The sequence below is a fragment of the Mytilus edulis genome, chromosome 2 (assembly GCF_963676685.1).
Source record: "Mytilus edulis chromosome 2, xbMytEdul2.2, whole genome shotgun sequence".
Lineage (NCBI taxonomy): Eukaryota > Metazoa > Mollusca > Bivalvia > Mytilida > Mytilidae > Mytilus > Mytilus edulis.
Window position 1 is genome coordinate 88,140,399 of NC_092345.1, and position 27,261 is coordinate 88,167,659.

A 27,261-nucleotide genomic window follows, 5' to 3' on the forward strand; every position below is an offset into this window, starting at 1 on the left:
TTATATATTCCAAGTCAGGAATAAGACAGTTGTTTTCCATTTGTTTGATGTGTTTGAGATTTTGAGTTTGTCATTTGATTAATGACTTCCTGCTTTGAACTTTTCATGGAGTTCGGTATTTTTGTTATGCTTCCCTTTCTTCCCACATTTTTGTTACATCAATTCAGGAGATATGTCTTCTGAAGATTCAAATATTTTGTTCGGGGATGGAACAACCCATTTTACACTACTAGTGATGTTTAAATTTGAGCTTTCATTACAAGTTACTAAATTCTTTTAAACATAAAAAGATAGTAAATTTTAAGTTTTGATGTAGATATCTTGCATGGGTTTGTATTGTGTTTACAGAAAAGAGACTAATGGACTAAAAAGAAAAAGAAAAAAGTAAAAAAAATAGAGAATAATTTTGACGCTAGAATATGAAAATAAATTTGGTGTAAAATATGAAAAATAGATAATATGGGCCAAAAACTAAACCATTTAAAAAAAAAAAGGCCCCTTATCTTATTTACAAATTAGTACATACAGACGAGACCCTCTATTTATTACCATCCTTAGAAGGGAAAATAAAATTCATCAATATTAAAGTCTTTTTTAAGCAGAATTTTATTAACTAAATTGGTTATCAAAATTCAGAAGGTTCATTTTGGTTTGAGAATGGTTTTCCTGAAACCAACACAACTATCAAGTAAAATTCATATGCATGTTATCCACACGGCCAGCAATGAACAAGGCACATAATGAATAGGTAGCTTTAAAAGGTCAATACAAATATTCAGTTTTTAAAAGCTCGTTCAAAGCCCAGTTTCAGAAACAAAATGATGGATCATTTAATCAAAACTTGTTTGAAGTTGGTCTAGTGGTTCAAAGGAGTTTTTTGTGAAAGATGGTGGACACTTAGTGTTTGTAATAGTTCACATGACCCTATTCACCTTTCTTCTCACTGATAGACACTTTTATATGACCACCAAATTTTAGCAATCTATTATTTTATGGATGATGTCTGTGTTGTAGTTATATGAAAACATTCTGGTTCGCAAGCAATAACTTGAGTATAAGTGTATGAATCTATATAATATTTTAAATCAAGGTTCCATACCTTAATAGGAAGGGTATGATTGATTTTGGAGATTATTGTCTTTACTGTTTTGTAATTAAAATGTAGTAGCGAAAAAAAAACAAGATTTTTTTCAAGTTGATATAGATTAACTTTTAATATACGTGTATAGATATCTATGAAATTAATCATATTAGGCAAGTCCAATTTTAAAATTTTTAGCTCCTTGACCACATGCATTCTTTGTCAGAAACCTATGATGTGTCAAATATTTAATCACATTCCTAATCCAGAGCTGTAGCTTAAATGTAGTATTCATTCTTTGCCCAACTGTTCAGGGTTCAACCTCTGTGGTCGTATCAAGCTGCTCCTAGTGGAGCATGTTATCATTTTGGTTAAGTCAAGATCATGCTTTGAACCTAGTATTTTTTTAAATTGATTGCATGCCAAATATATAAACAAACCATTATTTTCAAGACAACTATTCCATACTGACATTTTGAAGCCTCACATACTTTAATAAACAACTATATCAGGAATTACAATTTTATTCTGGAAATACAGAATAAGTAACATGTAGGAAAATAAAACTGTGGTCAGATATAAATGATGAAATTTAATGCAACTTGTAATACTACAATGCTTCAACATAAACAAATACCAACAAAGAATATTTAATGAATAAAATATGCATTAATGATAAATACAAAGTAATTACAAATTTAACATTTATAATGAAACTTTCCACCATAACTATGTTTAATCACAACAGAATTTAAACAACCTTTTTAACTTTCAAGGAACTGAAACAAAAGTAATACCTTTCCTGTCTATTCCATTTTTTTCTTCATGACTTTAAGAAAGAAGAAATTGACATATCTGTCATTAAACTTTTTGTATAACAAGCTGGTGTAGAAATCAGTGAAATAAAACTTAACACGTACTAATTTAAAAATGCAAAAAATGAGTATTATTATCAGATATAGTATTACAAATACAATTTATAATTTTTCTTCGTTTGGTTGTATGTTGAGAACTTTTAGTATTCATTATTTCTTCCTAAGAAAACTATTGGTGAGATAGACCGAACATAACTATTCCATTGACCATTCTCAACAACTTTCCTGATGTGAAGGATCAAATTATTATCCTGCATGCAGGTCAAATGATAAGTTTTACTCTTTTATGGTAAAAAATTATGGAAGAAAATTATTTATGATAAAGCATAATATTCCTTTTGTAGTCTGCAAAATTTGTGAGTTCATAGGTGATCAGATATTCAACAAGGTGGCATTACAACCATTTTGTTAGACATGTCAACAGTGTTATCTCGAAATCCTTTCACAAACTGGGGTATTTCATTATCAATAAGTAAATAAAATCATAGTTCTCTCAAAATGAGCTCCTTCTATTATTTTTTTTAAAACATTTAACAATTTTAAAAGTGAAGAGTAATTAAGCTTCATATGTTACCTTGCATAATGATTATGATGAAATAATGGAGTTGCCATATAGTTAAACTATACACCAAATGAAATATTTTACACATTATTTACATATTATTACATTTATTACACAATATACAATACATATTTGATCATATATGGCATAAATATTGGCAGTAAAAACAACCATCCTGGATTATACTCAATTATCCATACTTTCTGTGAAGAACCTTTTAATAGCAAAATATTTTAGAGCTATGATTTCTGAAGCACTATGAAATACAAAACATAACATTGAACTGAACCAATTTTACATTACTTTAATTGTTTACAATGGTCTTAAATGGAAACTTACAGGAAGATAATGGTTATGAACAGGTATGAACATTTTTTTTTATAAAAATCCCAATTATAAAAGGACTGAACCTTTTAAGCAATCCATTTAGCCTTTCAATTTGATTCCATTAGTAATTATAGTCATGCTAACGATGATAATATTATAGCAATGGACAGTAAATGTGATGTTTTTCTTCTTTAAAAGTCTAAATATGACTAAATACTGAAATTAATTAGAAAGAATAGAACATTCTTTATCATTATAATAGTAAAAATTTGTAGATGTCATATTTCCAAATAAAACTAATTCTTTGAATATATGTTTTCCTTAATCTTATTTAGATATTTCTTATAAAACAGCTGACATTCACCATGTGTTCACATATATACTTAACTGTTATCACACAGTTGTTACACATAAAATGTATAAAACAAGACAACACACAAATATTTGATGTTTTTCTGTTTACATATAGGATTGGTAGCTGCCTATGTAAATAATACATGTTTTCATTATAGGGATATATAGGTAGCTGATATGTTGGAAATACACAAACTCTTTAAAAAGATACTCAATATATTGATTAACTGTGTGATCTGTTGTAAAATATTGGTCATAATTAAAATGGAATGTCTTGAATATAATCCGAGCAAATCCAGGCATATTTATCATACATGTATCTTTCTAAACGACTGATTGCTTTCTGTTTATTGATACAGATTCTATCATATGGGAACTGGAATTAAAAGTAAATGATTGGTATGAGTCTTTATTTCAAATTTGTCAAATTTTGAGCGAAAATACAATTTATTTGTAGGACTTGTCTTTTAAATGTATTGTTTTTAAGTATTTTGTATCATGATAAACTATCTTTTCCCAAATACAAATATATTTTAGATTGACATAAAAATTTTAGAACTTTGATTCATAAGGAGAGATTGATATTAAATTTACTTATTCCTATTTTGTAATGAAGATAGAAATCAAGAGCTATAATTTAAATTTTTCTAGATTTTTTACCTAAAGACATTTTAGAGCTATCTTCTTGTATAATATTTAAAAACTCTGTCATTTAGTTTTCTTTCTAGCAACATGCCTTTTATATTTTACACCTGTTTCTTGAAATCAAGATGGATGACCTAAACTTTAATTTCTGAAATATAATATTAACAATTTTGAGGCACAGTTAGAAAAATGGTTATTTTTTTTGTTTCTACCAACATACTTCCTTTATTCTGCTTTATTATGTTATCAACAAAAATTTGTATTAATTTTTTTTTAAGGTATAATATATGACTGGATTTACTCCCTAACATATAGACTACTAACATTCCAGAAATGTTGAATAGAGGTAGAAGTTATTCTGGAAACAAATTATTGACAGAGTCCTCCTTTCTGATTCTATTTGTTCTTCAATTTTATATTTTTCAATTAATGTCCAGTGCAATATACATAAAATACAATCTCTGGCCCTCTATAGAACATTTTTTGGAAATATCTGAGTTCTGAGGTAAAAATAATAAAATAATAATCAATATTCAACTATTTCCTTCTGTCTAGTTTAACAAATGTCTAAATAGTCGTCTTGTTGGGTTATATTTATAATTTCATACAGATTAGCCTTATTTATCATGGGTTTTTTTTTGTCCATGCAATAATATGAGATCACTTTATAGGAATGTTTGCTTGAAAAATGCAGCTCTGTCTATAGACTTTTATATGGGTAAAACATTCAGTATCTTATCAATTTTTCTAAAATTTCACCTTCAACCAGTGAGCTTTCAAATGTGTGATAGAACCATATCATTACATGCAACTTAAAGGAGCACAAAAATGAATCAATTGGTTAAAATTTCTGTTCTTTTCTGAGCAATGCTGATCTCTATCATTATCAAACAAGTTTGGTGAATCCTGTAGTTTATTAAATCTTCCTTCAAACATTTACAGACAAATATTAGACTTACTGACCCTAGATACAAGAAAAAGTGTCACACACATATTTAAAAGACTAGATGCTATAAAAGTTAAAAGAAATTTAAAAGGCACATGTGTACAATAAAAATTTACAACCATTTGCAGAAAAAAACAACAAATACTGCATAGCACTAACTAAAGATATTAAAAGTGCAATAAATAAAACAACACGTCAATATAAATGAGGCAAATTTGATATAAACAGTTTTGCAACTGCCGACTCACAACCATTAATTCAAACTCATGTTTTTGTATTCAAGAAAAAATATGTTTTATAGAAAATTTCAAGTACAAGTACTCAACTGTTAAATTTGGTATCAAACATTGAAAAAAATAACTTGAATAAAATATTGTAATTATTAATCATTTTTTCACAGAATTTTTACTGTAAACACATCTTTTCACAGAATTTTTACTGAGAAAAATGAAGTAGAACCTAAAATCTATAATTTCATACAGGTAACAAGCAGAAATAAAGAAGATATACTTATAAAAAAATCCTAATCAAAAGTCCAGAAGTACAAAGTTTTTCACTATAAATTGATACATTGATAACATAGTACATATCTTTCTGTCAAATATTGACAGTACTTTCTATCACAACTTAATATTGCTATGCCAACAGGGCAAAACAGTTGTATTTTGCTAAACTAATTCCTTACATTCTTTATTTAATGTTGCTGAGAAGACATGTGAGAAAAGGAAGGCAAGAAATGCAACAACATACTCTACTTATATATATTTGACCTTGCAATAGGCATGTTAATATCTGGTGTTGAAAGAACAAAAAGGTCTACAGTTAAACCAATATTAAATTGTCTGGTGTTTAAAGAACAAAAAGGTCTACAGTTAAACCAATATTAAATTTTCTGGTGTTGAAAGAAGAAAAAGGTGTACAGTTAAATCAATATTAAATTGTCTGGGTTTGAAAGAAGAAAAAGATCTACAGTTAAATCAATATTAAATTAATAGGTGAAAAATAAAATCATCAGTTTACTTCAATGAAATGGTAACTTTAAAGGAATTTTAATCAGTCAGGAAAACAATATTCTTTCTAATCTATTTGGGTATCATTAAATAAAATCAACATTTGAAATGAATGAATTAGAATCCTAGTTATTGTTATATATATGTCAATAAGATTGATAAGTTACTGAAGTATGAATGAATTAGAATCCTAGTTATTGTTATATATGTCAATTGATAAGTTACTGAAGTATAAATGTAGTGTAATGATGCCCAGGTTATATATGTCAATAAGATTGATAAGTTACGGAAGTATGAATGTTGTGTAATGATGCCCAGGTTACTTATCAACAGTTTTATATTTATCCATGTAATACCTATTTAATGGTCATAATTATTTCATATCATTTGTCAAACTTTGGCTGATCCTGATTGTGATATAGATTGAACAGGTCTTTTTCCTGCCACTGAAGGATATACTGGGTCCCTGTATGCAAATATAGGGTCTCTATAGTATCCAGATGAATGTTCATATCGCACTGGCTTTTCATGATAACTGAGTTCTCCATCAAAGTATCGCTCAATAGGAGTATGGCTTCTGGATGGCATACGAGGTACAAAATTGTCTCTGTTTGAATTTGTATTTTCTAGAGTATCACTACTTTGTCTCTGATGAAAGATTTCTACAGCTGGCTGCCGTTGGTACCGTGGTTGTTCTCGTTGCTCATAATGATGATAGGATGGATGTACTTGGTAATGTTCTGGTCTAAAAAAGAAAACAACTGGTTAATGGAATACATTCTGCTGTAGTTTTGACATGGCACATTTTATTTGATATGAAGAATATGTGCCTACTCCAAGTCAGAAGCTTGTTATTCAGTGGTTGTAGTTGGTTGCTGTAAGTTATATTTGTTCCCCATTTATTGTTTTGTTTTAAGGAGATACTTAGGTGAGGTTTTGGCATTTGTGTCAAATGTTCGACTCCTTGGTGTTTTTCTATACAATACAAGGTAAAATATTTTGCCCCATAACACCCATTTATTTTTTCATATAAGATTTAATCACTCATAAAAGGTCATTTACCAAAATTATAGCAGATTGTTGATTTGAGACCCAAATAATACCAATGCAAATATAAGGTAAAAGTCTGAGTCAGCCTTTTCCCGCCATATTTTAAATATCAAATATCTCGAAAAGGAGCTCCATGACCTATCAATAATTTTAGCCTATTTTGATCCTTTACTTATACTCTTCAAGCTTATAGTGTCAATTTTAGATTCTTGATTATTTAATTTCACCTTAGTACATCCATTAATCTTGCTGTCAGTTTTTTTGGTTTAAAATGTTTTTAAAAATTTTGTCATGGCAGATTTTTCAAAAACTACTATACAGTATGGGTTTCTCATTGCTGTAGGCTGTATAAGAACCTAAAGTTGCTTACGATAGCTTCAATTGGACTGTTGGATAGGTATCTCATTGGCAATCATACCACATCTCTTTGTTTTATATAGTTAATATATGTAATAACAAAAGACCTCAAGAAGCCTGTATTTCCCAAATTGCTCATTTATCAAATATATCCTTGTGTGTAATATGAAAATTCTAAACCAAAATCACAACACTGTACTGTAAATGCAGAAAATATTGCAAGGTTTTTATTATTGTGAAAAATGCAACAGGGGGAGTTATGCAATAATAAGAACTCATAATTTTTTGCATGCATTTTTTGTTGTGTGTGATCTTTTCAACAAGGGATAAAATATGAGATTAACGTTAATTATTGCGATTTAAAAAAAATAAATATGAAGCATACAAATAATGCTATCATTTTAATTTTTTTTTCTTTTGACAGAAACTTATCCCATTTCCTTTTCTTTCAAGCCATATAAACATTGCAAAAATTTGAGAATTTACAGTACATTTCTAGAATAAAGTGTCAAAACTGAATAGAAAAGAGTTTTCTTGCATTTGTAAAGATGGTAGTGACTGATGGTTAAATCAATTGTTGTATTAGTCTTCAATTCCATAATAAACTTTGTCTTTTTTACCATCTTCTGTTGAATTGGTGTCAAGTAATAATGTAAGATTATCTATTCAGGATTACAGTATCAACTTTATGTTACATTTGGATTGATAAATAATAATCTCCTAGGTTTTATACAGAAATCATACATTAAAGTCACTTGTGCAAAGTGTTACAAAACCACAAATGATGAAATAACATTGCTTATTTTTGAGAGCTTGAATTGTGCATTTCACACTTGTGCAGATATATTGTATACTCTGTTTGACTGTGTATTGTTAAATTCTACTTTTGCTTCAAAAACATGTTAGCAGAAATGATAAAATGATATCCTTATGAAAATTACCTTTTATTTTTTAATCAATAATGAATGTCATCAAGTAACTACCTCTGTCCTTTTGTAATAAAAAGAAATGGAGAGTTGTTTCATTGGCAATCATACCACATCTTCTTTTTATATACTATAAACCAACTTATTTTCGCAAGCGTTATATTTTCGCAATTTCACGAGTTGAAAAATAACACGAATATATAAATCATCACCATATGTAAAACTTGGATCTTTCCTTATCAAACTTCAGCAAGTGAATCATAACATCGTGAAATTAAATAGCTGCGAAATGATCTAGAAAGGGGAAAACAAAAAATAAAGTATCCGCGAAAATAAGTTGGTTATCAGTACATAAAAAAACCCAAGTAAAAGTCATTTATCTTTAATTGTTGACTTCTAAATTACACTTTTGGGGGGTTGCTGTCTCATTGACATTTACTGAAATATCTTCTTCTGTGCATACATTTATATACAGGTATAATTGTTGTGATGAATAAAACAAAAATACAGACAAGACAAGCAAGATGGGGCCAACTCAGCCTTAACTATATGAAGAAGGCCATATTCAGGGCAGTCAATTTCACTCAACAAACATGTGTCCTTTATATACAAATATATCTGAATGTATCTCCACTGTGGATGTTCTGTCTTTAAGAAGAGAAAGATTGATAGATGGTTGTTTACTTCATGTCAACCATATATATAAGAGAGAACTAATGCTGAAATTGCGACAAGTTGGATGAGCCTTGAAATAATGATTCCGAAAGCACCTAGAATCTAGTTCTATACAATAACAAAGACTAAACTATTTGTGTTTTGAGACCTTGTATAACAGTGCACCACTCTGACGAATATCTATCTCTTTAATATGAATCAATTTTTCCATACACATTTGGTTTAAGAACATCTGTTCATGTATTTCTGAACATATGTGCTATAACCTCCATAACCCTTTCTGTTTGTGGTGCTATAGAAAAAACCAAAATCCTAAAACCTCTGCCCTAGAAAACATGGTGATATTATGATTGTTGATGATTCTTGAAAAGCATTTAAAAGCACCTAAATAAAGCTTAGTATGTAACTTACAAAGGGATGTTAATCTGTCAGCTGTAACTATATATATACATAACCAAATAATTTTACTATATGGCAGAGAGTGTAGAGCTTTAAATCTGCACTGGTCCTCCTATGCATTTTACATATAATTTCTTTTGGAATTAAATGATCAAATTTTTTTTTTAAATACATGTACATCGATATAAGCATGATTCAGAAAAGTTCAATTTGTTATAATACATGGTACTTTACAACAAAGATTACTGTGCCTATTTTTTTGCAAGATTTCTGTTAAATATTAAATTAAGTCTCGACCAATGTTCATTTCTATGTTATAGGGGTATTAAACAATTAAAATATATCTTATAAATCAATTAGTGAGTTATAAAGGATGTGAATATACTGCTGATATTACTTTAATGTGTAGGACATTTAAACAGGGAAATTAAGGTTTGGAACAATTAAATTATTACATCTTGTCTAAAAGCAAAAGACAAAGCCTTAAAAATATGTTTTCGACTATTGACACTAATTGTTTATATAAGTGATACATTTTGTTTAAGTTAGTTTATACATTACAAGCTGGTATGTTGTTCTGTTCACTTACCTTGGATTGTGTTACCTACTGTAATAACTAGTTTAATTCATATCTATATCACATTCAAATCTTTTCTTACTCTCAGATAGTTTCTATATCATTGATATATGGTATTTAAGAAAGCCTTTGTAAGTATTGGGAGTATACATGTTTTTTTTCCCCAAGTTTAGTCTAATTTCCTCTTGTAAGATTAAGAATCAACAATGTAAATAATAAACATGAGAAACCATTTCTCTTTTTCACTGTAGCATGCAGGAAACATCAATTATAGAAGCTGTCTGACTTTAAAATTTAGTCTTACACCTTATCAATAATGGGCTGTAGTCCTACACCTTATCAATAATGGGCTAATCTCATACTTAGTTGTAACTTTGTAACAGAAAAAAATCACAATCTTTTTAAAAGTTTCCTCATTCCATTTAAAATCAGATAACATCTGATCAGGCTCTACCAAATCCAAAGCTTTAGAAATAAGCAAAGCTAAAGCTTCATATTCTCTCTGTTTACATAAGCATTTTAGTACATTTTTAATTGTAATTTTTCTGAAATGAACGTATAATGAGGGTTTTTTCCTAAACATCAGCCTATAGTTTACTACAAAACAATTAGCTGACTTGCTTCTCCATAAGCATTTACATATTCTTCCAGAGATATTTTAACCTTTAAGTAGTTACCTGTCAAATTGCTGTCGACTTAATGATCTAGGTTTCTGATGATACATATTGTTGTGTATTGCACTGTCCCCATGGTACTGTAAATAGAAAATATATAACTCATATGAAGTGTAGCAGATTTATTGTTTAAATTTGAAAGACTTGAAAAAAGGGAATAGAAAACTTAACATTTTTCAATTGACTCATTTTCATACATAATCAAATATATGGTATCTAAGTTAGAGCATGGATACTGGTTTATATCAAATGGATTTAAATATCTACATATGCTGCATCTTCCTGTAGAATAATGGTAACTTAGTCTATTTGATAAAGATGCAACAAAGATTGTCCAATTGGTAAAATATTGGTACTTATAGACCTTATCGCTAATTGTCCGCCATTACTGGATATCACACAAGTTCCCGTAAAATTTTGACGTTATAAAGCAAAACATCTGACACTACACTGGAAAAGTGATTGTTGTAAGTGTCAAAAGTTCAAGCGGCCGGGTCAGCCTGGATTAGCGACAAGGTGTATTGAATATTAATTAGAAATTATCTGAACATGATAAGAACATATCAAACCAGTGTTGCTTTGCAGTCAATTGTAATACTTAACATGTGAAATAGTCTAGTCAAAATAGATGAAAATGTGGCCAACCTAAAAAAAAATTGCAACAGAATTTGTTTTGGTATTTTTCAATTCTAGAAGGCTTTCTTAATAACATAATAAAAGTCTACCAAAATATCTGAATAGAGAAAACCCAAACGAAAACCGAATGTTTAAAGAGTCCTCGACAGCGTACGTCATTGCGGCATATGCTGTGTATAGCGTTCAAAGGGTTAAGATGTTGGTGAAAATCAAATTATATTCTTTATATGAAAAAGGACAATGCTTAAATTCATACTATTTTAACCAACAAGATATCTTAAGCAAAATCTAAGATTTGTTGACCATGCATAATGCAAGGTAAAAAGTCTAATTGACCAAAACGGATGATGATCATTAAGTAAATGACAACAAACATCTATTCATCAGTAATGTCAGATTCAGCAGTAGGAACAGAATAAAAACAATTCAAACCATGACATTCATCGCATCCTACCAAACACCGACTCATCGTTTGGTGTTTCAGTTTTGCCGACAGTTGTATCTAATACTGTTAAAATTCATATCATATTATCAAATAGACTGAGAGAAAAAAACTTTTTACAATTGGTGGTATGTGTCCTCCTTTTGAAACAGGAATAACAAACAGCTGTTAATTGTTTAATGTTGAGGATAAAACTGAACAATATAATGCAGTCAAAGAATAATTATATGACTACCTGAGGTTTTTCTAATGATTGCTGTATTTCCTTCTCATGAAACTCCTCCCTATCCTCATGAGGGTAATGTCCTTGTCTCTCACGATGTTTACGCTGATGCTCCATTCTTAGATACTGTATCCAGTCAGCACGAGACATATTGCTTGGAGGAGATTGGTCGCTGTCAAAGCTTCTATTTGATCCATGATAATGCTGTAGTAAATGATACTGCTCAGAAGGCCGATCAGATTCTTGAAGACGACGAAATTGCTCTTGTGCCCTGAGAAACATGGAAAAAACGTAAGTACTCCAGTCATTGTCACATTATATAATATGTGGCGATAAGTAATATAACTTTTGAAAGGTCAGATACAAAAATAAAGCAACAGTGATTATTACAACCAATGCCATTACATGTATTGATTAATCTAATGATACAGAATTTCTCAATACATATTTCACATAAGATTAAACCATTGCAAAACTAAGATTAAAGGTGTCAGTAACAGAGGAACAAACTCAAATCACAGGCAACCATAACTGCTTTCAAATGGGGAAACTATTTCAAGAAATTGCAAAAAGTTCCTAAGTAATGTTTTTTTGACATACATGTTGTCAATGTAAAGCATGGTACAACCAATAAAAAAGTTTATTGCTATTTTACGAAATTTCCTTTGATCTTACTGACAAATAATTTCCTTTCTCAGCACTGTTTAGTTATATTAAAAATTATGGCATGAAACTAAGGGTGCATATGCCTGTTGCCTATGAAATTAACAACATCTTCATAGGTAAAATAGCAATAAATGAATTATCATTGGTCATCTCAACTGGATTGCTTTTCTCACTTTGGCCGTACCCGCTCAAGTGAGAAAATCAATCTCGTTGAGATGACAAACGATAATCTATAAACATCACAAAGGACTTTTCTAACATAATTAATTTCATCTAGAGTAGATGCACTCAGGGAGTATCTTATTGCTAATTATCTTTATTAAATGAAAATGGCAGACAATATTGGTTGGCGAAATGTCACTTAATGTTATGGTTAAATTGAAAGATACCTCGCATGGACTTTTCTCTTATTACAACTTGTTGGCTTGTCATGTCTCTAGTACTGTGTACTTGTGTATTACAATATAAATTAATTTTAACAAGTGTTATTTATGGATTATAAGATCATATACTATTGGCTTGTGTCCTACTCCATTGAACAACTTGCATCATACAAACTTTCTCAGTAAAAGGGAAAACAATAGTATCCAATGTTTTATTAAGTACCTTTCTTGTTCCTTTTGATGTGCCCTAATATTCTCCTCTCTGACCTTGAACTGTAGCTCAGCCTCCTTCAAACTGTCCTTATCATCCTCCAACGTTTGAGCAGGTTCCTCTGTTTTCTTATGCTTACCAATCCTATAACAAAGATGACTCTAATTTGCAACGTGGAAGAAAATACTGCTCAATATAAAAAGATTGTGATAAATACATTTGCATTGTTGAACTGTTCAATTAGGGGCTGAATTGTTGTCATATTTAAGGTGGGTTGGAGATGTAGAATTACATTCTAGCTGTCATTCCACTGAGTAAACTTTAATATTGTAAATAATATTTTGTACATATATTCTTTACTAAATATTTTGTTGCCAAACTTATATGTACAATGAAGTGTCAGTGGCGTTGTCAATGACAGAAAGAGTTGTCAGTTGTGTGTCTGACATTCAGTATAGTTAACACAGTTTTATATTTCACGAATCCGCCTATAGTTTTAGAATTTACTTCAAAAACTCCTATAGGTCATTACTGACAATAAACAAATAACTTACCTGAAAATACCCTTAAGAATGCCTCCTTTTTTATCTTTAGGATTTTTCTTCTTGGTCTTTTTATTATCATCTGTATGATCACTGCTGACAGATGACCTGGCTGAGTTAGGTAAGTTACTCTCACTGCTTTCTTCTTCCACTGAAATATAATCATCTACACTGAACATGTGACATCACAGTAGACTATACAAGACATTGTTTACACATTTATAATCTAAATATATGATCATGCTACGCTTTAGCAAACAATTACCTGCTGAAGTCTCTCTTATTACCATGAATATAACTATCATTGTGATTCAATACTAAACCATTTAGTCTCTTATCTAAAATATGTAACTATGAAATCTTAATTCGGTCTATATTCATTGCTAGATAATGGTGTCTTGTTTTTTTTCCCATTTGAATTTAACACTTGAAGTTCAAAAGGCCTATGGCATGTGTTAGTTACTTTGCATCTTATCAATATTTCTGTCAAAACTAGTTTAAATAAGCCAATTAAATCATTTAATCAATCTTTTTTATAAATATTAGTTGATTGATTTTTTTTCCCCAAAAACATGTATCATTATTTTCATCTACTAATTATTTTAACAGCTACACTAAATTGATGGATTAACATTTAGTATAAGTTCCCTTATGTGTGCACCAGTGTGCATTGAAAAAACTAAATATAACCAGTGATATGTGAAATACCTCTATACACAACCATCGTGATATTAATTTGTGATCTAGTTGACATCTTACTTGAAGTTTACTAATCAAAGGAAGTTTACTTAGAAAGATTTCTATGGCATTTCATTTTAAACATGTTTATGATTTAGTAAAAACACCATATTCACAGTGGAAGAATGAACTGCTTGCTGGGTCTATTTATTTCTCTCTATCTTTAAAAGTTACTGCAAAGACACTATATAACTGGTGAAAATTTGAAAATTCAAGGGCTATAACTTTTGTAAGCAGTTGACAATTGTGGTCAAAGTGGGTAAAAGGTCAATACAGACACACTCTATTTATAAAAGTTTTCAAGATAAAAAGACCATAGATTTTATTCCTAAGTTCTATATTTGGCCCTGTTTGGTGGACAGGATCACCATATATATTCATATATCTAAAACATTACATATACACCAAGGATGATTGTGGCCAGGGTTGGTTCTGGAAAGCCCAATAGTTTCAGAGGGACAGACTTTTTTAAAGGTTAAAAGATGATGACAGACCAAGTGATTAGAAAAACTCACACTGGCACCATGGGACAGGGGAACTAAAAAATTTCCCATAATTATTATGATTATACATTCCTTTTACAACTGAATTAGACTATAAACCAAATGGATCATTTTAACATGTCATATAATGATAAATAATTAAACAAACAAGGAAAAAAACAAATAATCTGGAAAAAAACTATAGTTATTACATAAACAAAATATATAAACAACATAAAACATAATTCCAAGGGAAGACAACTGCTACCACCAATATCCAGCTACCATGCTTCAACAAGATTGTGTCTATATAATGGCTAGTCTAGAAAATTTTAGGGTTGATCTCTTTTGAAAATGAATATCCTTAAAACCCAATAAATATCAATCAATGGTCAGATTTAAACTTCATTTCTCAATAACTTTTTAAAATGTCACATTAAAATAAAAATTAAATATACATAGAAAATGCTTTATTATTTTTGCACTTGATTATATTTTGGATATATTAAATTCAACTCTATATATATATTCACTCTCTATATATACAAATTATTGGACCTGATATTAAATCAGATTAGTTTCTATATATAGACACAGTCTGCATTAAAACTTAACAATCGTGCTGTTAGAAAAACATGAGCTATTCATGCACTTAAATAATTCTTTTAGTACCCTCGCCTTGTACGGCAAAACCACCGCTTGAATTTAATGGATCATCTTCCTCCTCTGGTTCAGAGTCATTGTTACGATTACCTAAATAGCAAAATAAACCAGTCCAAAATATATCATTAGCTCCACAACCAATGTGTTAAACTGTACCAAAAGAATGAACTAGTAAAAAGCATTATTTTCAGATAGAATATAAATTTCAAGAAAAGGAATCCAAGAGCCATTTAAACCCCAAAATACCAGAGAAATATAGTTATCATATAAAAGACTAAATGTTTGCCATATGTAACAAACTTATTTCATAAAATTTAAAAAATATATTAGTCAGTAATGATATTTTCAACAGTATTTTAAATATTCCTAAGACCTAAATATACATGTTCCTACTGAGGATAATATATCTTTATAGTATCTGCAGGGACAATGATTTAAAGGTAAAATACTACTTAGCAAAATCATTATCAGATTTGGATTAAAAGACAGGAGCTTGTCATATTTGATAGCTTATCTGACAACAAACATAACATTTACAGCTTTTATACAATTTAATTGAATTATATAGTTGTATATTCCTGGAAATTAATTAAATCTTTCTACGAAATATGTTTGTTTCAAAAAGAAGTATCTTTAAAAAAGATAATTCTCTTTTAATTTTCTCTTGCTTAGATGAATTTCTATATAATTTTTTGATAAAAAAATCCTTTTCAGAACCTTATTTGTCTTGTTTAAGGTTTCCTAATCATGCAACAATACAACTACACTAGTATTAAACCTACATGTATCCATAGTATTATGTGGGGTAGGAGGGTCATATGATCTATCCACCGCTGCTCGAAAACTATCATTACATTTTCTTCCCCGTGCCATGTGTGGTAGCTCAGGACTAGGAGAACTTTCTATTATTTCTGGACTTTCCCTTTTGTCTTCATTATCAGAACTTGTTCCTGTAGTTGCAAGGTTCTCCAGCGATCCAAATCTCTTGAGATTTGAAACCACAGGCTGCTGTGATCCTTTACCTGATGTTAAAAACAGAATAACATTTAACTAGAGGCTCTAAAGAGCCTGTGTCGCTCACCTTGGTCTTGTGCATATTAAATAATGGACACGGATAAATTCATGACATAATTGTGTTTTGGTGATAGTGATGTGTTTGTAGATCTTACTTTACTGAACATTCTTGTTGCTACAAATATCTCTGTCTATAATGAACTTGGCCCAGTAATTACAGTGGAAAATATTTTCTACAAATTTACAAAAATTTATGAAAAATGTTAAAAATTAACTATAAAGGGCAATAACTCCTTAAGGGGTCAATTGACTATTTTGGTCATGTAAACTTATTTGTAGATCTTATTTTGCTGAACATTATTGCTGTATACAGTTTATCTCTATCTATAATAATATTCAAGATAATAACAAAAAACGGCAAAATTTCCTTAAAATTACCAATTCAGGACAGTAACCTAACAACGGGTTGTCCGATCCATGTGAAAACATCAGGGCAGATAGATTTTGACCTGATAAACAATTAAACCCTGTTAGATTTTCTCTTAATGCTTTGGTTTTTGAGTTATAAGCCAAAAACTGCATTTTACCCCTATGTTCTATTATTAGCCATGGCAGCCATTTTGGTTGATTGGCCAAGTCACGCCACACATTTTTTAAACAAATTACCCCAATGATGATTGTGGCAAAGCTTAGTTTAATTTGGCCCAGTAGTTTCAGAGAAGAAGATTTTTGTAAAAGATTACTAAGATTTACGAAAAAATGGTTAAAAATTGACTATAAAGGGCAATAACTCCTTCAGGGGTCAACTGACCATTTTGGTCATGCTGACTTATTTGTAAATCTTACTTTGCTGAACATTATTGCTGTTTACCGTTTATCTTTATCTATAATAATATTCAAGATAATAACCAAAAACAGCAAAATTTCCTTAAAATTACCAATTCAGGGGCAGCAACCCAACAACAGGTTGTCTGATTCATCTGAAAATTTCAGGACAGGTAGATCTTGACCTGATAAACACTTTTACCGCACGTCAGATTTGCTCTAAATGCTTTGGTTTTTGAGTTATAAGCCAAAAACTGCATTTTACCCCTATGTTCTATTTTTAGCCATGGCGGCCATCTTGGTTGGTTGGCCGGGTCACGCCACACATTTTTTAAACTAGATACCCCAATGATGATTGTGGCCAAGTTTGGTTTAATTTGGCCCAGTAGTTTCAGAGGAGAAGATTTTTGTAAAAGTTAACGACGACGGACGACAGACGACGGACGACGGACGCCGGACGCCAAGTGATGGGAAAAGCTCACTTGGCCCTTCGGGCCAGGTGAGCTAAAAATGTAATGGGGCACAATTTTTTTTCTTAGATTGAAAACACTTATTTTAAAATATTAACAATAACAATAGGGAAAAGGATAAACTATATGAAAGTTGAAAACTACTGTAACCCTGGAAAATAAAATAATTATTCTTGACAAAAGATATATAATTTAAGACCAAAAAGAACTACTGTAAAGTACTAAATTACATGTAATTATATGTTTATGTTTGGATCTAAAATAAAGAATCTTCAATGAAACACAATGCTCAACTTCATCATATAAACATAGCGGCCTTGGTTCAAGATCTGAACACAAGACATCATCATACTTATTTAAATTTCCAGTCAAATAATTCCCTAACTGCATGACCATATTCCTAGATGGTATGTAATAATACTGTTTAATCATTCAAGCTACTATATTCAGTGGTTTAACTAAATACATATAGGCATTTACCATTGGCTGGATAGTGAACATTCTTCAATGGAAGGGGAGGTAACCTGGATCTGTTTCCATTACTCATTAATGATTCCATAGAGCCTACTCTAACAAAGTTTGATGACACTCTCTTCTGTCCACTTTGAGCTGTAAAATACAATTGGTCAATATACACTTTAAAGCATTGATTTTTCTTAACACCACATTAATGAAATTCAATATGCAATTCAAATTCATTCTTAATTTTTTTATCTACCTTTTTTCACTTTTTTTCAAGTCTCAACATGCCTCAAAAGGCAGATGAAACTAAATCATTTGAAATGGAAGGTCTTAATAAGGTCAATATAAGTTAACATATTTGGTGCAAACATTTAACTGAGTTCTATAAGTTATTGTCTAAAAACCTGAACTTCCTGAAGTTAGATACTTTGCCACGAAATGTTTTATTAAATTGATATCAATTAAGATCAAAATTAAAATGAGAATAGAATCGAGATTGCTGAAAGTTGTGGAAAAAGACCACTTTAGTAATTGTATATTAAGTATAGACCGAAATAAAGCGGACACCTGCATTGTTAAAATGGTTAAAAAGAGCTTTTCAAGAATTCTTTCATAAAATGTGTCATATATAAGGAAATATGTGTTAAAAAGAATTTTAAATCTTGAAAAAAATTAATGAATAATCTGCTGCAGTTGTAATGAATGGGTATAAATTAACTTTTAAATTAAGCACATTGTAATAATATATATTGTAAACCAGAATATGTTATTCTTATTAGATAAATTTTAGCAAAGTTATAGCATCAATAATTGTAAATTAAGATTTATGAAAAATAAATAAATACAACAATGAATTTCTACATGGCTACAACTCAAAATAAAAGTATTAAAATTAATATATCTTTGCTAAATATTGTGACGTAAATTGTCTGTAAATTAGATCTAAATAATAATATATTGTGCATTATGTCAGTTATCTGTAACTTCTTGATTAAGTACATGTTATCAGCATTAAAAATTAAAAACAAACCTGACTTTAGAAGGTTTTAATAAGTAGTTCAAAGATGGAGACCCATTTCTTAAGAATAGCAGAGTTCAGAAGTAGAGGTTATTTTGCACCATATTTCGAGTTCCTACAGGTTTTATTAGTTTTCTGATGGTGCATAATAATTTTTTTCTAGATGTTGGTCATAGGCCTTAATCTTTCAAGGATTTCAGGATTCAAGATTTACCCTTATTTGAACTCGGTGATTAATAATTAATTTTATCGGGTTCAGGAAAGAATGCTTTATATTTTCAGGAATTAAGGATTCAATGTTCCCTATTTCCTGGATATTCAGGATGACACCCCTTAATAACCACCCTCTTTCTGATACAATGTTTAATGATACTATTGCAACACATTTGAAAGGACAATTGACCTTATAGATATAATAAAAAGACAAATGGTCACTACACAATTGATCTGGGAAGGTGCAAATAAATTTGGAGCATATGCATTTTTCTAAGATAGACAAAAAAATAATAATAAAATATTTTCTGATGAAATCAATATATTTTTTTTTTAGGAATAAAGCTTATCACAGTTTGGAAAAGGTTGATTTTCAGCAAACCAATCATTCTTCCTTAAAATAGGTCGAGGAATACATTATATGCTTTAGTTTTACTGGTGATATAAACTTTAAATTCTTGAATCTTAAAACAAATTATAATGTTGTTTATTGAAAACTGCTAAAAATCGATAACCAATCACTACCCTACAAATAGTGAAACCTATTTTTTATATTAATATTCTAGAAACAAGGGTTTCAAATAAGAACATAATAGAATTACAGAAATTAACAAAGAACTATGAAAATGCTGCTCATAAAATAACTACCACAATTTTGCAGATAAATGATAATGACTAATAAAAGCACATCTTAAATTCCTTCCAATTTTAATAAGGCTTGTAGATACTAACTTGATTGAATTTCAATAATAAATCAAATATTCCACAGAACTATTTACAATTGTTTGATATCATTTTAGATACAACTTTGAGGACTTGCTTTTACTTAATTTAACGAGGATTAGAAATGCATAAAAATGCTTTAAATTGTTTTACCATCACTGTATGTAAATATATATGTCACTAAATTATTTCCATTGACAGAAATACTGTACATGTATGTACATTATCACTTTCAGTATGTAAAACATCCTAAACAATATTATATTTCTCACTATAGAACGTAAAAATTTGGTAAATAGCATAAACAAAATCAGTTACAATCTATGTCTTTTAGAAACAAAAAAAAACTATGAATCAGCATTTTCAACAACAAAAATTCTAGGTTACAAAAGTTATGTAATGCAAAAGAAGCAACAAAGAATTGTTATCACATGACAGTCTACTGACTAATCATGTGATTGTGTACCTGGTATGTGAAAAGAAAGGGTTTTCCTTGTAGCAACACCTGAAATTAGCACTTAACATTTTTATAAATGTACTAGAATATATCCTCATACCTATCTTACATGTAGGTATGACATGTGGTGGTCAAAAATAGTTTTATTCTGTTATTATGACAGCTTTCAACTAACTCCTCATAGCTATTGCTATGTGGTGGTAAAAAAATGATTGTATACTGTATTTATAATAGCTTTCAACTTATCAGAAGAAAAAGAATTTAAATAAAAAAATAAATGACCAAATAAAAAAACAATACAATAAATATAAATTAGTTGATGTAAAATATAAAATTGATTTTTTAAAAGCTGTAGAAATAGGAGTGAGTGGTGACATACTTTTCTCCTGTTTCATAGCAAGAACAAATTAATTTGATATGTTCAACATTGAGGCTTACAGAATTTTGTTTTTCTTATTCCCAATAGTTGTATTTGAGTTTCAAGAAATGGAAATTCCTTAAACAGGAAGCACACAGAGGACTCTAAAAATAAACATCAATAGACAATAAGTCAACAACCAAATAATAATAAAACAAACAGGGTTTTTCTCTTTGTTGAAGGCTCTACAGTTGCCTATAATTGCTTACATCCCACTTCATTTTAACTTGTTTGCATGGTTTTCTCATTTGCAAACAAACCTCATCTCCAAAATGTTATTATGTCCATTTTAATGAATTAATTTGAACAATATTATCCACACTTCAAAATATCAAAAGGACATGCTATCATTACTTAATAATTGTAGGTATTCTAATGGTTAAATCATTAAATCTTTAGAAGCACCCATCAAACAAAAATGGATCATTGCATTTATATAGATATGCCACAAATAATTACCTCTATTACTATCCCTAATAGTTTTGATTTTCTGATAGACCTCACTCTGATTAGGATCAATGTGGCCCTTTCGTTTCTCTGACATACTCTGTCTTCCAAATCCTTCACGACTGAACGTTGCTGCATCACCCATAGGACTTACTCTACAATACAATAATATGCTATATTTATAACTAAAATTTTTTTATTTTGTTATTACATTTTTATAGTTCACCACAGTGATTCAATAGTCGTATCTTTTAGGATCAGAAGTGAGTATTTCTGAAGAGGACATATGTTTGTAAGTTGTTTTCAAAATAAGAATGATTTTTTTTACATGCAGTGCATGCATCAACAACAGAAATGAGATCTTTCATCATTATTTTTTTTTTATAATTTGGTCAATCAGTAAGCAAAATTTAAGCTAAAATATAGGAATAAGAAAGTTATCTCAAATAAAAATTTCTCAGGAACAAAATATGATATAAGCAACAATTGCTACAAATGTTTAAATTACAATTCTTCACTAGTAGTGCTAGGATGCCTATCCCAGTCCTGACTTTGAAGCCAAGGTGGCTGCTGGTTCCCCTCCTCTGAACTGGAACTGTTTGTAGAATTGTGACGAAGAATTCCAAGTGTAGAATGAGGTCGCATTCTTGTCTATAAAAAAAAGAAAAAGAATATAAAAAATGCATCAATAATGTTAAGTTTCAACAGGGAACAATTTATAAGAGATGACCACATTCCATGACAATCAATAATCATAGATAATAGGGACATTGATTTATTTCTGTTTGTCATCTTAAACCATTGTGCCTGTAATATCAATGTTGTTGTTTGTACATCATATTAGTTTTTCATTGTGGTTTTGTACATAAAACAGTCTGTTGGTTTCCTTATTTAAATTGTTTTACATTTTGTTATGCCCTGACATTTTATATTGTACCTTAAAACATTGTTAGAGACCTATAACTGCTAAAATCATTGTGTCACTGGTGGATAGTTGTCTTATTGTAAATCATATCAATGTCTTCTTATTTCACATTACTTGGTATTTACTGTCATAAGCATTGACCTGTTATTGTTTCTCAATAATATCTTAATAATTGTAAATGTTGTTTTGTTTTACTGACAGATTCCTGTAATAACAACTTACAAGATGAATTCAAGAGAAAATATTATTAACTTTAAATTTTGTAGTCTTCTTTTCATTAATACATTCCTTATTTCATAAAATATTAATTGTTTATTAACTAAAGAAACATAAAAACACATATTAGAAATGAATGATATGAGATATACAAAGAAGTACCAGTATATATATCAACCAATCAAAGATTCTGTTATAAAAATTAACTTCTTAATTAAAACAAACCTGGGGTTCCTGAGAATCCTCCTCAATCAAAATAGAATTCCTTGTATTTCTCTCTAACAGTTCATGAACAGTTGGAGCACTTTTCAAAGGTTTTATAGGTGACACTTCAGGTGACGAAACATTACCACTGTCATTAAAACTATCATGAGTAGCACGTGTATAAGATTCATTCCGAAGTCCATTACTTGCTCCCATTAACCTCTCGATTAAAAAGTTCCGAGATTTATCTACCCCATAATCCTTGAGTTCTACAGGATGTATATTTTGAGTTACATCGGGTGGTACAGAAACTATCTCTTTTGAGTCATTTGATTCTGAATAATCACTGGATTTGTTTAAACCATTATAAAGGAAATAGTCTGTAGAACTCTCCTGGAATGGAGATGGAGAAGGTGCACCTATTTTACGAGCTATAGTTAAATGTATGTGTCCTTGGATAACACCTTCTTTTTGCATAGCTTTTCTTAATGTTTCCATAGATTCAGAATTTGAAAGATTTCTGAGACTTTCGTCATTCACTTCTAATAATTGGTCATTTATTGCTAATCTACCATCCTGAAATAAATGTAATCATGTTATAATGGTATTCTGAATATTATCATACTAATGAAGCTCTACACAAATGTTTTAATTAAACTGTAAATTCATAAACATAATCTCACTCAAATCTTATGCCCATATTCCTCTGTAAATAAGAATTTAAAATTACAAATCAAAGAGAATCATTGCCTGTTGAATCGGTAGTGTGATCAAGTCCCCAAAGTGGCAACCTTGGGTATGCAGGGTCGTTATGATAAAGCACATAAAATATAGAAAGTCTTATAACAACAACATTTTAGGGACTGCTGGAGAAAATTTATCAAATTACATGTTTTAATGCCTAGGGCACCGTCATCAGGATAAACTGTTATAAGACTTTCTACATTGTAACTAAGAGTGTGCACTGAAAAATCATTGCATAAGGTAGTGTGAGTTCTTAGCCTAAGTGATAAAAAGCTGCAGCATAAGCCTTAAAAGATATAACGTTTGTAACCATGACCTGGCAGATAGATATATATAAATCTTACTGCTGACACAATCTAGTGGGAAAAATAATATCAAGTGATATCTATATCCTTCAAAACACAAATTAGCTAGATAACATCTCCTCACACATTCTTCCGTTGCAAATAACTTCTCCTCGGACATTGTGACTTAAATGATAATGTCTACTAAAGTCTAAAAGCCATGATACTATAATGACAGAGCAACTGACCAGGTTGATATAGGCCATAGGAAACTTTATTAACTATTGCCCCATGTATCACAGATCTGGAGTCCATTTCACAAAAAAACTTACCACTAAGATTGGTCGTTAGTCTTGAACAAATCAGTATACTTAAGACTAATCTTAGTCGTAAGTTTTTTTGTGAAATCCACTCCTGATTTCTTAGAATAACATCCTGGTTTATTCTTACCCTTGATGCTGCTCCTCCACTTATAACTGCCTTTATAAATATTCCTAAATCTCTGGTCCCCTGTTCTGGGATAGTTATTGTTTTCCCCTTCACACTAACACCCAGACCGGCTGATCCTGTGTCATTCAATGGAATGTCCAGTGATAATATTTCTTTATTTTTCAATAAAGCCAGTGAGCCATCATCTCCAGATTTTTCTGTAGGCTGCAAGACATTTTGTTTTTCTATGTTCTGTAACAAAATCAGAGGAGTCCAGGACAAGTGCACCAAATAAAAATAAACTAAACATGTTACAACAGTTAGCTGAGTTATATCTACAGGCATGCCACAAACCACACAGAATGCACAACAGATCTTCATTGTTAATTTTGTCTCATCTGTAGAACAGCAGCTACTTATGGAAATTTTGAGCTATTTACTATGGATTCATTAATATTCATCATTTAATTATTGGTTTCGAGAGTACAAGAGAACTATGAATTTATATGTTCAACGAATAACAAATTTTCTAAAGGAATGTATGTAGACTTTATCATAACCACGAAAACTAAATATCCATGAAATAGTTTTCCATTACCAAAGAAAATTAAATATCCATGAAATAGTTTTCCATTACTCAAGAAAATTAAATATCCATGAAATAGTTTTCCATTACTCAAGAAAATTAAATATCCATGAAATAGTTTTCCATTACTCAAGAAAATTAAATATCCATCAAATAGTTTTCCATTACCCAAGAAAATAAATGAATCCACAGTAACAAATTTTTTCTCAACTAAATACTCAAAAGAAGAAGAAGATTCAAAAGTCCAAGGAGCAAAATATTAAATATATGAAAATGTTATGACTCCATAATTATTCTTACAAATAACTGAATCAGTTCTAATTTCTGCACATCTTATGATTTCAAGCAATCATATCACAGAAATGATTACACTGTTTACTGCTATTTATCTTAAGCATAATGTTTGATTCCTGAATTGCAAGACAATGTATACATTCATATACGCTATAACAAACATGCTCCTATTACAGGCTTTTAAAGACTTTATTAAGTTAATAATATAGATAAGATATTGTTAACACCCAGTTATGTATTAGTTTTACCAATCCATGCATATAAAACTTTCAGTAGATAAAGCACAGAAGTCAGTCAGAAATATAAAAGTCTAAATCAATGTCATCATTCATTTTCCTAAAAGACGGCTTATTATTAAACAGATTCACTTTCATCAAAGACACTAAAATTTGAAGCTACTGTAGATTCATTATCAGTAGTGAGGTACTATTTTTGTTGTTGATTTTATGGGTTTCTGAGTTTAGGTTGATTTTTAGTAAGTCAATCATAGGTGAAGGACAACTGACATAAGTCGAAAAGGAAATTTCAGAAAATATCATATTGGTATTCAAAATATGGGCTAAAATAATAAAACTTAAACCATTAAGTCAAGATAACTGCAATGGGATAAGAACATCTATGCCTAACATTATATGACTTTAGTTGCAACAATTACACAAAAATGTAAAGAAAGAGAAGAAACATATCATCAAAACAAACAAAAGATACAGCTTACATATTAACAGAATATATAAACCAGCTCCAATAATTATCAATGTATTAACTGAGCTTAGATGGAAAGAATAAAAAAAATAAGATATACAGTTACTACAAAGTTCATGCATGCTTTTTAAATTCCTATAATTTCAAAAGGTTTAAATTTGATATGTTGCTTTCATATTTTTTTTAATAATTTGCTTGACAGTGGAAAGAGAAAATGTATGATTTAAATATTACTAGATATATTAAAGATCATTAATTAAATTTACCATTTTCAAAACAGATTTCAAAATCTTCAAATGCAAAACAAATACATTCAAATTAAACAAAAAAGTATAAATTGAAATAATTTAGTTTTCCTGAAATTCCTAGTCTATAGAGGATAGTGAGAAATGATGCCCTTATACAGTTAGATTTCTATAAAAGAAAGACCTGATATGAAAAAAAAATTAAAAAATTAAATCTTCTTCAAAGGATTTGGAATTGAAGTAGTTTGAACGTCATAGATTTGCTCTTCCCTAAACTTAGCTCAGTTAAACAAACGGTTAGCTAAATTACAAGGACTACAGTACACACAGAGCATGTCACTAGAACAGAATATATAATGGTTAAAACTAAAGTTAAATTAGCATCCAGGACTACAAAATTAAACAATAGTGCTTTCTGGACTCCAAACAATTTTGTCATCTGAAAAACTTTGAAACCAATAAGATAAGAATTTGATATAAGACAAAACATTAAGATATTGAAAAATATGTTGCACTAAAAGCTAAAAGCAATAGAACTTTTGGTGGAAATAATTGACTTGAAAAAAGCTATATTCTAAAAACTTTTAAAAGCATATGATAAAGGAAATAAATGAAGCATTCTTTTCTAACTTTTTCAATAGATTGTGAATAAATATTATAGTAATTACAAATATTTGAGCAAGAAGATACTTTATTAATGGAATGAACCTGCATTTAAAGTAAAATTCAATTCTGGCAAATAATTTAGTAATAAATCTAAATCTGTTTGTGGTTTCCAACTTAACAGAACTTTTATACATTTAATGGTTGTCATTTGTTGTGTGGTTTATAAATGTTTCTTGTTTCTTGTTTTTTATATAGATTAGACCGTTGGTTTTCACGTTTGAATGGTTTTACAATTGTCATTTTTTTAGGGCCCTTTATAGCTTGCCGTTTGGTGTGAGCCAAGGCTCTGATGTATAATGGTTTACTTTTACAAATTGTGACTTGAATGAAGAGTTGTCTCATGGGCACTCATACCACATCTTCTAATATCTATTATGATTATAATTGTTAATATATCCGATAGTTAACATGTTTTACTGTATCATTTACCACATAGAATTTGACCTGTCTTGAAACTTCCAAAACCACTTAAGAC

At 29.8% G+C, this 27,261-nt stretch overlaps 1 protein-coding gene across 21 annotated transcripts in view; it reads right to left on the minus strand.

Moving 5' to 3' along the window:
- Positions 1–1,589: 1,589 nt before the first annotated feature.
- Positions 1,590–27,261, minus strand: part of LOC139513304 (partitioning defective 3 homolog) — a 51,812-nt gene continuing 26,140 nt past the window's right edge. For 4 of the 21 annotated variants that reach the window (XM_071301671.1, XM_071301672.1, XM_071301673.1 and 1 more), the window contains 13 exons: positions 24,315–24,545; positions 22,858–23,412; positions 22,000–22,142; positions 21,504–21,646; positions 20,636–20,674; positions 18,234–18,362; positions 16,227–16,466; positions 15,454–15,534; positions 13,574–13,712; positions 13,032–13,163; positions 11,772–12,030; positions 10,462–10,538; positions 1,590–6,545 (listed from right to left, as the gene is read on the minus strand). In XM_071301671.1, coding sequence (XP_071157772.1) covers positions 6,191–6,545; positions 10,462–10,538; positions 11,772–12,030; positions 13,032–13,163; positions 13,574–13,712; positions 15,454–15,534; positions 16,227–16,466; positions 18,234–18,362; positions 20,636–20,674; positions 21,504–21,646; positions 22,000–22,142; positions 22,858–23,412; positions 24,315–24,545 — 2,523 coding nt within the window. In that variant the 3' untranslated portion in view covers positions 1,590–6,190. Of the gene's footprint in view, positions 6,546–9,219; positions 9,247–9,796; positions 9,815–10,461; positions 10,539–11,771; positions 12,031–13,031; positions 13,164–13,573; positions 13,713–15,453; positions 15,535–16,226; positions 16,467–18,233; positions 18,363–20,635; positions 20,675–21,503; positions 21,647–21,999; positions 22,143–22,857; positions 23,413–24,314; positions 24,546–27,261 lie in introns of all 21 variants that reach the window. The other 17 variants (XM_071301685.1, XM_071301686.1, XM_071301679.1 and 14 more) reach the window with 14 other exon arrangements.